Raw genomic sequence first — 15,807 nt, 5'->3', positions numbered from 1 at the left:
TATTGTACATGTGTTTTGTAGTATATTGTGCATGTGTTGGGTAGTATATTTGGCATGTGTTTTGTAGTATATTGTACATGTGTTGTGTAGTATATTGTACATGTTTTGTGCAGTATATTGTACATGTGTTGTGTAGTATATTGTACATGTGTTTTGTAGTATATTGTGCATGTGTTGGGTAGTATATTTGACATGTGTTGTGTAGTATATTGTACATGTGTTGTGTAGTATATTGTGCATGTGTTCTGTGGTATGTTGTACATGAGTTGTGTAGCATATTTGTCATGTGGTGTGTAGTATATTTGACATGTGTTTGACATGTGTTTTGTAGTATATTGTACATGTGTTGTGTAGTATATTGTACATGTATTGTGTAGTATATTTGACATGTGTTGTGTAGTATATTTGACATGTCTTTTGTAGTATATTTGACATGTCTTTTGTAGTATATTGTACATGTGTTGTGTAGTATAAAATACTTACTCTCTTCTTTCTTGCTCAGAATGGCTGGAAGGTTGTAAATCTGGAGAAAATCATCAGAGTTAATTACACTCAGTTGAAAACCATTTTACAGAGGACGCATCCTAAAGCAGAGCGTCAAACACTTCCTGGAGGGACATGTTTGTTTGTTATTAACCCTTTACACTGGTGGAAATTCTCCTATGTGGACAGACCTACACTGACATGTTTCTTACAGAAGAAGTATGGAAAGCATATGCATAACCATGGTAGCAAATAAAAGGGAATCGTTTGGAGATCATGGGGAAATAATTAGACTAAAAGTGAGGACCCAACAGTTCACCTGACACAAGACTGAATCCAAACATTACACTGTTGATTGCATGTGCATTTGACATTTCCTGTACTTTTCACAGCATTTGTTGAAGTAAATCTGAAAATACTCTGGATACATTCAGTAACATGATCAGAATATTCCTGGAGAATGTGTGGTAGGTGCAACATAAGACAAAACAAATGTCAAGGGTTTGAGAAAGTGGTCAAACTGCTGTCTCCAAGTGGCCACACGCCTCTCCAAGTGGCCACACGCCTCTCCAAGTGGCCACACTCCTCTCCAAGTGGCCACACTCCTCTCCAAGTGGCCACACTCCTCTCCAAGTGGCCACACGCCTCTCCAAGTGGCCACATGCCTCTCCAAGTGGCCACACTCCTCTCCAAGTGGCCACACGCCTCTCCAAGTGGCCACACACCTCTACAAGTGGCCACACACCTCTCCAAGTGGCCACACTCCTCTCCAAGTGGCCACACGCCTCTCCAAGTGGACACACTCCTCTCCAAGTGGCCACACACCTCTCCAAGTGGCCACACACCTCTCCAAGTGGCCACACTCCTCTCCAAGTGGCCACACTCCTCTCCAAACTGTGGGTTTGAGTGAGAGGTCTAACTGGTGTCTCTAAGTGGCCACACACCTCTCCAAATTCCCACACACCTCTCAAAGTTCCCACACACCTCTCCAAGTTCCCACACACCTCTCCAAGTGTGCATAGTTCAAGTAATTTCAATGCACTTTTATGACTCAAAAAATATTCTTCAACTATAAGGTGTTTTTTTTATCTCTCCTAGCTGTGCCGATGAGGAACTAGGTCAAGCACACTTCTTGTTGTTTTGTTTGGAACACAGCCCTGCATCCCCCACAATCACACAATTACTGTTGTTATTTACGCAATCCAAAAACGGTATTTTATCTATAACAATCTGGGTCAGCTGGTCATTTGGCTTGCTTGTATGACATCAAAGCGGTACTTATTGTAATCTTTAATGTTTCATCTTTCAAAATACATTGAGTCTGAGATCTTAATTTGCCCAATAACCAGGAGGGATGGAGGCATCTTACGGTCAAGCGAGGTGCTCCAGTTCAGAACGGCTGTTGGTCAAAACCCATAAGGTATTCCATGCAGCCACTCCATTTCAATGTGGGTGTTTATCAGTGGCCAAGTCTGCCATTTTCAACCCGTATACGGGTACGAGCGTAAAGGGCTACAACCTAGACAACCAGGTAACAACGGGAGTTCCTAACTAATCAATGATGTTAGTTGATCAGTCAAGTTTAAGGGAGGGGTGAAAACCCGTAGACATACAGCCCACCAGGAATTGAGTTTGACACACCTGTCCAAAAGCTACAGTATAGTTATGTTTCATACAGCCAGAAGGGGGCACCAAAGACACACATATTTTCACTGTGTCCCTGCCAGACACCAGAACCAGCTAGACTGCACTAGAGTTTGGAATATAAAAAGAAAGATGGAAAGGGAGAGAGAGAGAGAGAGAGAGAGAGAGAGAGAGAGAGAGGGTGGGTGAAAATAAAATAGAGAGAGAGTAGAAGAGAGAGAAAGGAAGAGAGAACGTGCAAGAGAGAAAGAGACAGAGGGGAGAGAGTAAGATGAAAAGAGAGAGGGAGAGAAGAGAAAATGGAGGGAGAGATGAGAAGAGAGAGGGAGAGATGAGAAGAGAGGGAGAGAGAAGAGAAGAGAGAGGAGATGTGAGAAAAGAGAGGGAGAGAAGAGAACAGAGAGGGAGAGGTGAGAAGAGAGAGGGAGAGAAGAGAACAGAGAGGGAGAGGTTCCTCACCGGCTCCTTGCCATCCATAGCCTCCAGCCACAGCCTTCTGTTGGACTCAGACAGAGCCTGGAGAGTCACGATGCCATGCCTGGAACAGGTTCACACACCACACAGGACACTTCAGTCACATCACATCTCAATGCCCAGGGTCCATAAGGCTTCATCCCAAATGGCACCATATTCCCTATATAGTGCACTACTTTTGACCAGGATCCATAGGCTCGCCCTCTCCCATAGGTGTCTGGTCAAAAGTAGTGCACTATATAGGGAATAGAGTGCCATTTGAGTTGTCCTCATAGTGATACAGTAGCAGGCCATGTTTAATAAACAACAAACACCTCTATCAAATGAATTCAATGATATGACCACTGTGCTTAAACATAGTAGTGTTCACACAGCACTGTGTGTCATTCTCTAAATCATGTCAGTGATTACATTCCCACTCCAAATTAACATAGTGCTTGATTTGATTTGTCCTCCTTGCATGCATTCCCTGTAGGGTATCTCCAGGTGGGTGTAATCTCGGAATACAGACCGATTCTGGATCATTATGACAGTACATTAAACCACTGCCTTCATGAAATAATATGCAGTTTGTGTGTATAATGCCTCTGGTTTGTGTGTATAATGCCTCTGGTTTGTGTCTATAATGCCTCTGGTTTGTGTGTATAATGCCTCTGGTTTGTGTGTACAATGCCTCTGGTTTGTGTGTATAATGCCTCTGGTTTGTGTGTACAATGCCTCTGGTTTGTGTGTATAATGCCTCTGGTTTGTGTGTATAATGCCTCTGGTTTGTGTGTACAATGCCTCTGGTTTGTGTGTACAATGCCTCTGGTTTGTGTGTATAATGCCTCTGGTTTGTGTGTACAATGCCTCTGGTTTGTGTGTACAATGCCTCTGGTTTGTGTGTACAATGCCTCTGGTTTGTGTGTATAATGCCTCTGGTTTGTGTGTATAATGCCTCTGGTTTGTGTGTATAATGCCTCTGGTTTGTGTGTATAATGCCTCTGGTTTGTGTGTACAATGCCTCTGGTTTGTGTGTACAATGCCTCTGGTTTGTGTGTACAATGCCTCTGGTTTGTGTGTACAATGCCTCTGGTTTGTGTGTATAATGCCTCTGGTTTGTGTGTACAATGCCTCTGGTTTGTGTGTATAATGCCTCTGGTTTGTGTGTACAATGCCTCTGGTTTGTGTGTACAATGCCTCTGGTTTGTGTGTACAATGCCTCTGGTTTGTGTGTACAATGCCTCTGGTTTGTGTGTATAATGCCTCTGGTTTGTGTGTATAATGCCTCTGGTTTGTGTGTACAATGCCTCTGGTTTGTGTGTACAATGCCTCTGGTTTGTGTGTATAATGCCTCTGGTTTGTGTGTACAATGCCTCTGGTTTGTGTGTATAATGCCTCTGGTTTGTGTGTACAATGCCTCTGGTTTGTGTGTACAATGCCTCTGGTTTGTGTGTACAATGCCTCTGGTTTGTGTGTATAATGCCTCTGGTTTGTGTGTATAATGCCTCTGGTTTGTGTGTACAATGCCTCTGGTTTGTGTGTATAATGCCTCTGGTTTGTGTGTATAATGCCTCTGGTTTGGGTGTATAATGCCTCTGGTTTGTGTGTACAATGCCTCTGGTTTGTGTGTACAATGCCTCTGGTTTGTGTGTATAATGCCTCTGGTTTGTGTGTATAATGCCTCTGGTTTGGGTGTATAATGCCTCTGGTTTGTGTGTACAATGCCTCTGGTTTGTGTGTACAATGCCTCTGGTTTGTGTGTATAATGCCTCTGGTTTGGGTGTATAATGCCTCTGGTTTGTGTGTATAATGCCTCTGGTTTGTGTGTATAATGCCTCTGGTTTGTGTGTATAATGCCTCTGGTTTGTGTGTATAATGCCTCTGGTTTGTGTGTATAATGCCTCTGGTTTGTGTGTATAATGCCTCTGGTTTGTGTGTATAATGCCTCTGGTTTGTGTGTATAATGCCTCTGGGCCTTGCCGATGTTTCTGTCCCGTCACAAATGATCTGGAATGAACATACTAATAATAGGCCTACAGTATGGTTGCATGTAATAGTACCAATGTAATAGTATTAATGTAATAGTACCAATGTAATAGTATTAATGTAATAGTACTAATGTAATTAATAGTCCTAATGTAATAGTACTAATGCCATAGTATTAATGTAATAGTCCTAATGTTATAGTATTAATGTAATAGTCCTAATGTTATAGTACTAATGTAATAGTACTAATGCCATAGTATTAATGTAATAGTCCTAATGTTATAGTACTAATGTAATAGTACCAATGTAATAGTATTAATGTAATAGTACCAATGTAATAGTATTAATGTAATAGTACTAATGTAATTAATAGTCCTAATGTAATAGTACTAATGCCATAGTATTAATGTAATAGTCCTAATGTTATAGTACTAATGTAATAGTACTAATGCCATAGTATTAATGTAATAGTCCTAATGTTATAGTACTAATGTAATAGTACTAATGGTATAGTAGTAATGTAATAGTCCTACTGTTATAGAACTAATGTAATAGTACTAATGTTATAGTACTCATGTAATAGTACTAATGCAATAGTAGTAATGTAATAGTACTAATGTAATAGTACTCATGTAATTAATAGTACTACTGTGATAGTACTAATGCCATAGTATTAATGTAATAGTACTAATGTAATAGTACTAATGTTATAGTAGTAATGTAATAGTCCTAATGTTATAGTACTAATGTAATAGTACTAATGTTATAGTAGTAATGTAATAGTACTAATGCAATAGTAGTAATGTAATAGTACTAATGTAATAGTACTCATGTAATTAATAGTACTACTGTGATAGTACTAATGGCATAGTATTAATGTAATTGTCCTAATGTTATAGTACTAATGTAATAGTACTAATGTTATAGTACTAATGTAATAATACTAATGTAATAGTACTAAAGTAATAGTACTAATGCTATAGTACTAATATAATAGTACTAATGTTATAGTACTAATGTAATAATACTAATGTAATAGTACTAAAGTAATAGTACTAATGTAATAATACTGTCACGACTTCTTCCGAAGTCGGTCCCTCTCCTTGTTCGGGCGGTGTTCGGCGGTCGACGTCACCGACCTTCTAGCCATCACTGATCCATTTTTCATTTTCCATTGGTTTTGTCTTGTCTTCCATCACACCTGGTTCCAATCCCATCAATTACATGTTGTGTATTTAACCCTCTGGTCCCCCTCATGTCCTGTTTGGAGACTCTGTAGGGTGTGCGTTTTGGTGGCAGGGAAGTCAGGTGCAGGAGAATGAACTTGGTATAAACGGATTCATTTAATAAGAACTCACAAACAAACTCCAAAGACCAAAATGTACAAAAAATTATAAAATGGGTACAAAACCCGTCGCGCACCAACACATACTAGCACTAACATACATTAAAACAATCTCCAACCAGGACATGAGGGGGAACAGAGGGTTAAATAAACAACATGTAATTGATGGGATTGGAACCAGGTGTGATGGGAGACAAGACAAAAACCAAAACTATGAAAATGGATCAGTGATGGCTAGAAGATCGTCGACGTCGACCGCCGAACAAGGAGAGGGCCTGACTTCGGCAGACGTCGTGACAAGTACTAATGTAATAGTACTAATGTAATAGTATTAATGTAATAGTACTAATGTAATAGTACTAATGTAATAGTACTAATGTAATAGTAATACTGCAATAGTACTAATGTGATAGTATCCACGTAATATTATTAATGTTATAGTATTAATCATAGTAGCCGTGTAATAGTATTAATGTAATAGTACTAACATAATAGTACTAATGTAATAGTATTAATGCAATAGTACGAATGTAATAGTACTGATGTAATATTATTAATGGAATAGTATTAATGTGATAGTACTAATGTAATAGTACTAATGCTATAGTACTAATGTAATAGTATTAATGTAATAGTACCACTGTAATAGTACCAATGTAATAGTATTGATGTGCTAGTACTAATGTAATAGTATTAATGTAATAGTACTACTGTAATAGTACCAATGTAATATTATTAATGTAATAGTACTAAAGCAATAGTACTAATGTAATAGTAATACTGCAATAGTACTAATGTAATAGTATACATGTAATAGTATCCATGTAATAGTACCCATGTAATATTATTAATGCTATATTTTTAATAATAGTATCCCTGTAATAGTACTAATGCAATAGTACCAATGTAATAGTATCCATGTAATATTATTAATATAATAGTATTAATATAATGGTACCCATGTATTAGTAATACTGTAATAGTATTGTTACAACAGTATTAATATAGTGGTATACATGTAATAGTATTACTATAATGGTATACATGTAATAGTATTAATATAGTGATATCCATGTAATAGTATTAATATAATGATATACATGTAATAGTATTGTTACAACAGTATTAATATACTGGTATCCATGTAATAGTATTAATATAATGGTATCCATGTAATAGTATTAATATAATGGTATCCATGTAATAGTATTAATATAATGGTATCCATGTAATAGTATTAATATACTGGTATCCATGTAATAGTATTAATATAATGGTATCCATGTAATAGTATTAATATAATGGTATCCATGTAATAGTATTAATATAATGGTATCCATGTAATAGTATTGATATACTGGTATTACTATAATGGTATCCATGTAATAGTATTAATATAATATTATCCATGTAATAGTATTAATATAATGGTACCCATGTAATAGTAAATAAATGTTAACATGTACTCATACATTGATGCATTCCCAACATTACCGCCCACCGGCTAGTAGTAATAGTTAGCAGTAGCTGAAAGCCATGTAGCCTATGATGCTGACGTGTTGGAATAGGGTGTCCTGACTGCTGTGGTGGCTCAGAACACCCAGACACCAAGTGTAATGTAATGATGATGAATGAGCTAGAGATGAACATACGGTGTCCATTTTAAGACAACCTCAGTTGCAAGCCTCACGCCACACGCTGGTGTGAGGTCTCCTGGGTATACTGTCCCCTAGGTACAGATCTAGGATCAGCTTCCCCTCCTCCAATACTAACGATTAGTGGGGAAAATAAATAAAGCTGACTGTAGATCAGGGGCAACTCCACCATATCCCAGGGTGAGAGGCTTGAGGATAAGGATGTCCTCAAATGTACACCGTACAGGAAGAAGACTGGGGTCGTGGCTCCACGTTGCCCTTGTGGTTAGAACAAGCACCTGGTGGCATATCTGATCTTTCAGGTGATAAATTAGTTAGCTACCCAGCCAGTTAAACAGGAGTTATGCTCACCTCAGCAGCGCTCAGATAGGAGGTGAAGAGAGCTGCTCTGACCAGACCTGGGTTCAAATACACTTTTGAATTCATTTAAAATACTTTGTGTTTTTTTATGTGGCCTGTATTAATTAAAACCAATGAATGTACGTATATAAAATTCCCCAAACTGTATATCTGCCCATCTGGTGTCCTAGGCAGAATAGAACAAACGCTGAAATGATTTGAAAGATTTCAAATAGTATTTGAATCCAGGTCTGGTGGTTAGCTACTGCTACACCCTCCCTCTCCGTTCTGAAACACACCGACCCAGCCGAGCGAAGGCCTGAATGTGCTGATGCCATCATCTCATGAATTAAACCACTTGATCAATGGCTTTCCTTCTTGTTCTCCAGGACTGGTTTGATCTGCATCTGAATGTCTGTCTGCCTCTTCCTGTCCATCTTACTGTACTCGTCAAACATTTAAGTCGTATTAGATCAACAATGTTCCCCCCATGCATTAAGGGGCTCTGAAATCTGACAATTGTACAATTGGAATCAAGTTGATGAATGAATCCATTACTTAAAGTCAGAATGATATTATTGAAATCGTTGATGAATGAATCCATTACTTAAAGTCAGAATGATATTATTGAAATCGAAAAATGATTATAGTAATTGTAGATGAGAAGAAATTATTCAAGCGGAAAATTATTTTTGTGTCACGCTTTCCTTTCCCATCGAAAATGATTGTGATTGGTGAAGTCTGATTCGGTGATTGTGATTGGTGAAGTCTGATTCGGTGATTGTGATTGGTGAAGTCTGATTCGGTGATTGTGATTGGTGAAGTCTGATTCGGTGATTGTGATTGGTGAAGTCTGATTCGGTGATTGTGATTGGTGAAGTCTGATTCGGTGATTGTGATTGGTGAAGTCTGATTCGGTGATTGTGATTGGTGAAGTCTGATTCGGTGATTGTGATTGGTGAAGTCTGATTCGGTGATTGTGATTGGTGAAGTCTGATTCGGTGATTGTGATTGGTGAAGTCTGATTCGGTGATTGTGATTGGTGAAGTCTGATTCGGTGATTGTGATTGGTGAAGTCTGATTCGGTGATTGTGATTGGTGAAGTCTGATTCGGTGATTGTGATTGGTGAAGTCTGATTCGGTGATTGTGATTGGTGAAGTCTGATTCGGTGATTGTGATTGGTGAAGTCTGATTCGGTGATTGTGATTGGTGAAGTCTGATTCGGTGATTGTGATTGGTGAAGTCTGATTCGGTGATTGTGATTGGTGAAGTCGGGTGGAATTCGGGTGGAATGGAAAGATTTAAAAAAAAAAAGCAATGTATTTTATTCAAAGTTAATTTGAAGTTGTAAAGTTTGATAGATTCAGTGAGTGAATGAATGGGCACAGCTATCAGCCTTGAACACATGCAGTAACATGCTCACTGCTGCAGTAACATGCCCACTGCTGTAGTAACATGCCCACTGCTGTAGTAACATGCCCACTGCTGCAGTAACATGCTCACTGCTGCAGTAACATGCCCACTGCTGTAGTAACATGCTCACTGCTGCAGTACCATGCCCACTGCTGTAGTAACATGCCCACTGCTGTAGTAACATGCTCACTGCTGCAGTAACATGCTCACTGCTGCAGTAACATGCCCACTGCTGCAGTAACATGCCCACTGCTGCAGTAACATGCCCACTGCTGCAGTAACATGCCCACTGCTGCAGTAACATGCTCACTGCTGCAGTAACATGCCCACTGCTGCAGTAACATGCCCACTGCTGCAGTAACATGCCCACTGCTGCAGTAACATGCCCACTGCTGCAGTAACATGCCCACTGCTGCAGTACCATGCCCACTGCTGCAGTACCATGCCCACTGCTGCAGTAACATGCTCACTGCTGCAGTAACATGCCCACTGCTGCAGTAACATGCCCACTGCTGCAGTAACATGCTCACTGCTGTAGTAACATGCTCACTGCTGCAGTACCATGCTCACTGCTGCAGTACCATGCTCACTGCTGTAGTAACATGCCCACTGCTGCAGTAACATGCCCACTGCTGCAGTACCATGCCCACTGCTGTAGTAACATGCCCACTGCTGCAGTAACATGCCCACTGCTGTAGTAACATGCCCACTGCTGCAGTACCATGCTCACTGCTGCAGTACCATGCTCACTGCTGCAGTACCATGCTCACTGCTGTAGTAACATGCCCACTGCTGCAGTAACATGCTCACTGCTGCAGTACCATGCTCACTGCTGCAGTACCATGCTCACTGCTGCAGTAACATGCCCACTGCTGCAGTACCATGCCCACTGCTGCAGTAACATGCCCACTGCTGCAGTAACATGCCCACTGCTGCAGTAACATGCCCACTGCTGCAGTACCATGCCCACTGCTGCAGTACCATGCTCACTGCTGCAGTAACATGCTCACTGCTGTAGTAACATGCCCACTGCTGCAGTAACATGCCCACTGCTGCAGTAACATGCCCACTGCTGCAGTAACATGCTCACTGCTGTAGTAACATGCCCACTGCTGCAGTAACATGCCCACTGCTGCAGTAACATGCTCACTGCTGCAGTACCATGCTCACTGCTGTAGTAACATGCCCACTGCTGCAGTAACATGCCCACTGCTGCAGTAACATGCCCACTGCTGCAGTAACATGCTCACTGCTGTAGTAACATGCCCACTGCTGCAGTAACATGCCCACTGCTGCAGTAACATGCCCACTGCTGCAGTAACATGCCCACTGCTGCAGTAACATGCCCACTGCTGCAGTAACATGCCCACTGCTGTAGTAACATGCCCACTGCTGCAGTAACATGCCCACTGCTGTAGTAACATGCCCACTGCTGCAGTAACATGCCCACTGCTGCAGTAACATGCCCACTGCTGTAGTAACATGCCCACTGCTGCAGTACCATGCCCACTGCTGCAGTAACATGCTCACTGCTGTAGTAACATGCCCACTGCTGCAGTAACATGCCCACTGCTGCAGTAACATGCCCACTGCTGCAGTAACATGCTCACTGCTGTAGTAACATGCCCACTGCTGCAGTAACATGCCCACTGCTGCAGTAACATGCTCACTGCTGCAGTACCATGCTCACTGCTGTAGTAACATGCTCACTGCTGCAGTAACATGCCCACTGCTGCAGTAACATGCCCACTGCTGCAGTAACATGCTCACTGCTGTAGTAACATGCCCACTGCTGCAGTAACATGCCCACTGCTGCAGTAACATGCCCACTGCTGCAGTAACATGCCCACTGCTGCAGTAACATGCCCACTGCTGCAGTAACATGCCCACTGCTGTAGTAACATGCCCACTGCTGCAGTAACATGCCCACTGCTGTAGTAACATGCCCACTGCTGCAGTAACATGCTCACTGCTGCAGTAACATGCCCACTGCTGTAGTAACATGCCCACTGCTGCAGTAACATGCCCACTGCTGTAGTAACATGCCCACTGCTGCAGTACCATGCCCACTGCTGCAGTAACATGCCCACTGCTGCAGTAACATGCCCACTGCTGTAGTAACATGCTCACTGCTGCAGTAACATGCCCACTGCTGCAGTACCATGCTCACTGCTGCAGTACCATGCTCACTGCTGCAGTACCATGCTCACTGCTGCAGTACCATGCTCACTGCTGCAGTACCATGCTCACTGCTGCAGTACCATGCTCACTGCTGTAGTAACATGCCCACTGCTGCAGTACCATGCCCACTGCTGCAGTACCATGCCCACTGCTGCAGTAACATGCTCACTGCTCTGAGAGAGAGGGGACAGTATAGCAACAGTATAGTAACGTCACTGGTCACATACCGGACTTTACAGAACTTTAACTGAAGAGGTCGGAAAATAGTTCCTTGACAGATGTCAGTTCTACATCGACACGAAGAAACACAGAGGGAAGAAGAAGAAATGGGTACAAATAATATAAAACTGAAAGAAGAGAATTGTACGTGTAAAGACTAGATGGCACATTGAGTCAAACAAGACACTTAAAAGAACATGCAGGACACGAACAGACAGTGCTGAACACATCGAAACACACCTACACACTAATAATAACAATAGATAGAAATGTCCAATCAGGTTTGAACGGGGACTTTGAACAGCTAATGAAAAGGGACATCCACTTGTTTTCCCCACATATGACGTCTGTCTTTTCAAATCCCACAAAGTTGCAATCGGTCCCCAAGTGACTGCAGTGGAACCAGCACTAGTCTGATGACAACAATCATTACAATGACAACTGGGTCTGTTACTGTAATCATCATTGACTACCGTTGCCATGCCATGCCATTGGCATACCGTATTTACAGCAGTTGGCTAGAATCATTGACTACCGTTGCCATGCCATAGGCATACCGTATTTACAGCAGTTGGCTAGAATCATTGACTACCGTTGCCATGCCATAGGCATACCGTATTTACAGCAGTTGGCTAGAATCATTGACTACCGTTGCCATGCCATAGGCATAGCCATTTGGCAAGAGCACAGACAGGGCAGGGACCAGCAGGCTAAATAGGAGCACCATTTTAATATTAATAAGATGATTTATACAAATACTGATATGAATAATGATGACAGACCTCTCCACCACTTCGATGTCGAAGCAGAAACGCTTGTCGATGGAGTCAGTCTTCCTTCGGATACAGGACTTCAGCTTGAACATCTCAGATGGACTCACCACCAGACCATTCTAGAACACAACAGAGGGACTCATGATTAGACTGGTGTAGAACACAACAGAGGGACTCATGATTAGACTGGTGTAGAACACAACAGAGGGACTCATGATTAGACTGGTGTAGAACACAACAGAGGGACTCATGATTAGACTGGTGTAGAACACAACAGAGGGACTCATGATTAGACTGGTGTAGAACACAACAGAGGGACTCATGATTACACTGGTGTAGAACACAACAGAGGGACTCATGATTAGACTGGTGTAGAACACAACAGAGGGATTCATGATTAGACTGGTGTAGAACACAACAGAGGGACTCATGATTAGACTGGTGTAGAACACAACAGAGGGACTCATGATTAGACTGGTGTAGAACACAACAGAGGGACTCATGATTAGACTGGTGTAGAACACAACAGAGGGACTCATGATTAGACTGGTGTAGAACACAACAGAGGGACTCATGATTACACTGGTGTAGAACACAACAGAGGGACTCATGATTAGACTGGTGTAGAACACAACAGAGGGACTCATGATTAGACTGGTGTAGAACACAACAGAGGGATTCATGATTAGACTGGTGTAGAACACAACAGAGGGACTCATGATTAGACTGGTGTAGAACACAACAGAGGATTTCATGATTAGACTGGTGTAGAACACAACAGAGGGACTCATGATTAGACTGGTGTAGAACACAACAGAGGGACTCATGATTAGACTGGTGTAGAACACAACAGAGGGACTCATGATTAGACTGGTGTAGAACACAACAGAGGGACTCATGATTAGACTGGTGTAGAACACAACAGAGGGACTCATGATTAGACTGGTGTAGAACACAACAGAGGGACTCATGATTAGACTGGTGTAGAACACAACAGAGGGACTCATGATTAGACTGGTGTAGAACACAACAGAGGGACTCATGATTAGACTGGTGTAGAACACAACAGAGGGACTCATGATTAGACTGGTGTAGAACACAACAGAGGGATTCATGATTAGACTGGTGTAGAACACAACAGAGGGACTCATGATTAGACTGGTGTAGAACACAACAGAGGGACTCATGATTAGACTGGTGTAGAACACAACAGAGGGATTCATGATTAGACTGGTGTAGAACACAACAGAGGGACTCATGATTAGACTGGTGTAGAACACAACAGAGGGACTCATGATTAGACTGGTGTAGAACACAACAGAGGGACTCATGATTACACTGGTGTAGAACACAACAGAGGGACTCATGATTACACTGGTGTAGAACACAACAGAGGGACTCATGATTAGACTGGTGTAGAACACAACAGAGGGATTCATGATTAGACTGGTGTAGAACACAACAGAGGGACTCATGATTAGACTGGTGTAGAACACAACAGAGGGACTCATGATTAGACTGGTGTAGAACACAACAGAGGGATTCATGATTAGACTGGTGTAGAACACAACAGAGGGACTCATGATTAGACTGGTGTAGAACGCAACAGAGGGACTCATGATTAGACTGGTGTAGAACGCAACAGAGGGACTCATGATTAGACTGGTGTAGAACGCAACAGAGGGACTCATGATTAGACTGGTGTAGAACACAACAGAGGGACTCATGATTAGACTGGTGTAGAACACAACAGAGGGACTCATGATTAGACTGGTGTAGAACACAACAGAGGGACTCATGATTAGACTGGTGTAGAACACAACAGAGGGACTCATGATTAGACTGGTGTAGAACACAACAGAGGGACTCATGATTAGACTGGTGTAGAACACAACAGAGGGATTCATGATTAGACTGGTGTAGAACACAACAGAGGGACTCATGATTAGACTGGTGTAGAACACAACAGAGGGACTCATGATTAGACTGGTGTAGAACACAACAGAGGGATTCATGATTAGACTGGTGTAGAACACAACAGAGGGACTCATGATTAGACTGGTGTAGAACACAACAGAGGGACTCATGATTAGACTGGCGTAGAACACAACAGAGGGACTCATGATTAGACTGGTGTAGAACACAACAGAGGGACTCATGATTAGACTGGTGTAGAACACAACAGAGGGACTCATGATTAGACTGGTGTAGAACACAACAGGGGGACTCATGATTAGACTGGTGTAGAACACAACAGAGGGACTCATGATTAGACTGGTGTAGAACACAACAGAGGGATTCATGATTAGACTGGTGTAGAACACAACAGAGGGACTCATGATTAGACTGGTGTAGAACACAACAGAGGGACTCATGATTAGACTGGTGTAGAACACAACAGAGGGACTCATGATTAGACTGGTGTAGAACACAACAGAGGGACTCATGATTAGACTGGTGTAGAACACAACAGAGGGACTCATGATTAGACTGGTGTAGAACACAACAGAGGGACTCATGATTAGACTGGTGTCGAACACAACAGAGGGACTCATGATTAGACTGGTGTAGAACACAACAGAGGGATTCATGATTAGACTGATGTAGAACACAACAGAGGGATTCATGATTAGACTGGTGTAGAACACAACAGAGGGACTCATGATTAGACTGGTGTAGAACACAACAGAGGGACTCATGATTAGACTGGTGTAGAACACAACAGAGGGACTCATGATTAGACTGGCGTAGAACACAACAGAGGGACTCATGATTAGACTGGTGTAGAACACAACAGAGGGACTCATGATTAGACTGGCGTAGAACACAACAGAGGGACTCATGATTAGACTGGTGTAGAACACAACAGAGGGACTCATGATTAGACTGGTGTAGAACACAACAGAGGGACTCATGATTAGACTGGTGTAGAACACAACAGAGGGATTCATGATTAGACTGGTGTAGAACACAACAGAGGGACTCATGATTAGACTGGTGTAGAACACAACAGAGGGACTCATGATTAGACTGGTGTAGAACACAACAGAGGGACTCATGATTAGACTGGTGTAGAACACAACAGAGGGACTCATGATTAGACTGGTGTAGAACACAACAGAGGGACTCATGATTAGACTGGTGTAGAACACAACAGAGGGACTCATGATTAGACTGGTGTAGAACACAACAGAGGGACTCATGATTAGACTGGTGTAGAACACAACAGAGGGATTCATGATTAGACTGGTGTAGAACACAACAGAGGGATTCATGATTAGACTGGTGTAGAACACAACAGAGGGACTCATG

At 42.1% G+C, this 15,807-nt stretch overlaps 1 protein-coding gene across 1 annotated transcript in view; it reads right to left on the bottom strand.

Moving 5' to 3' along the window:
* The window catches only part of LOC120037268 (rho GTPase-activating protein 42-like), a gene marked incomplete at its 3' end in the record, with an annotated part of 49,054 nt that overhangs the window by 14,152 nt on the left and 19,095 nt on the right, over nucleotides 1-15,807 (bottom strand). Inside the window, exons 6-9 of the mRNA XM_038983441.1 lie at nucleotides 12,505-12,614; nucleotides 11,731-11,790; nucleotides 2,587-2,665; nucleotides 484-523 (exon numbers count right to left, since the gene is read on the bottom strand). Coding sequence (XP_038839369.1) covers nucleotides 484-523; nucleotides 2,587-2,665; nucleotides 11,731-11,790; nucleotides 12,505-12,614 — 289 coding nt within the window. The remainder of the gene's footprint in view (nucleotides 1-483; nucleotides 524-2,586; nucleotides 2,666-11,730; nucleotides 11,791-12,504; nucleotides 12,615-15,807) is intronic.

Source organism: Salvelinus namaycush, unplaced genomic scaffold (assembly GCF_016432855.1).
Source record: "Salvelinus namaycush isolate Seneca unplaced genomic scaffold, SaNama_1.0 Scaffold1660, whole genome shotgun sequence".
NCBI lineage: Eukaryota > Metazoa > Chordata > Actinopteri > Salmoniformes > Salmonidae > Salvelinus > Salvelinus namaycush.
The sequence above is the reverse complement of the archived record's forward strand: the minus strand, read 5'-3'. Positions and strand labels throughout refer to the sequence as shown.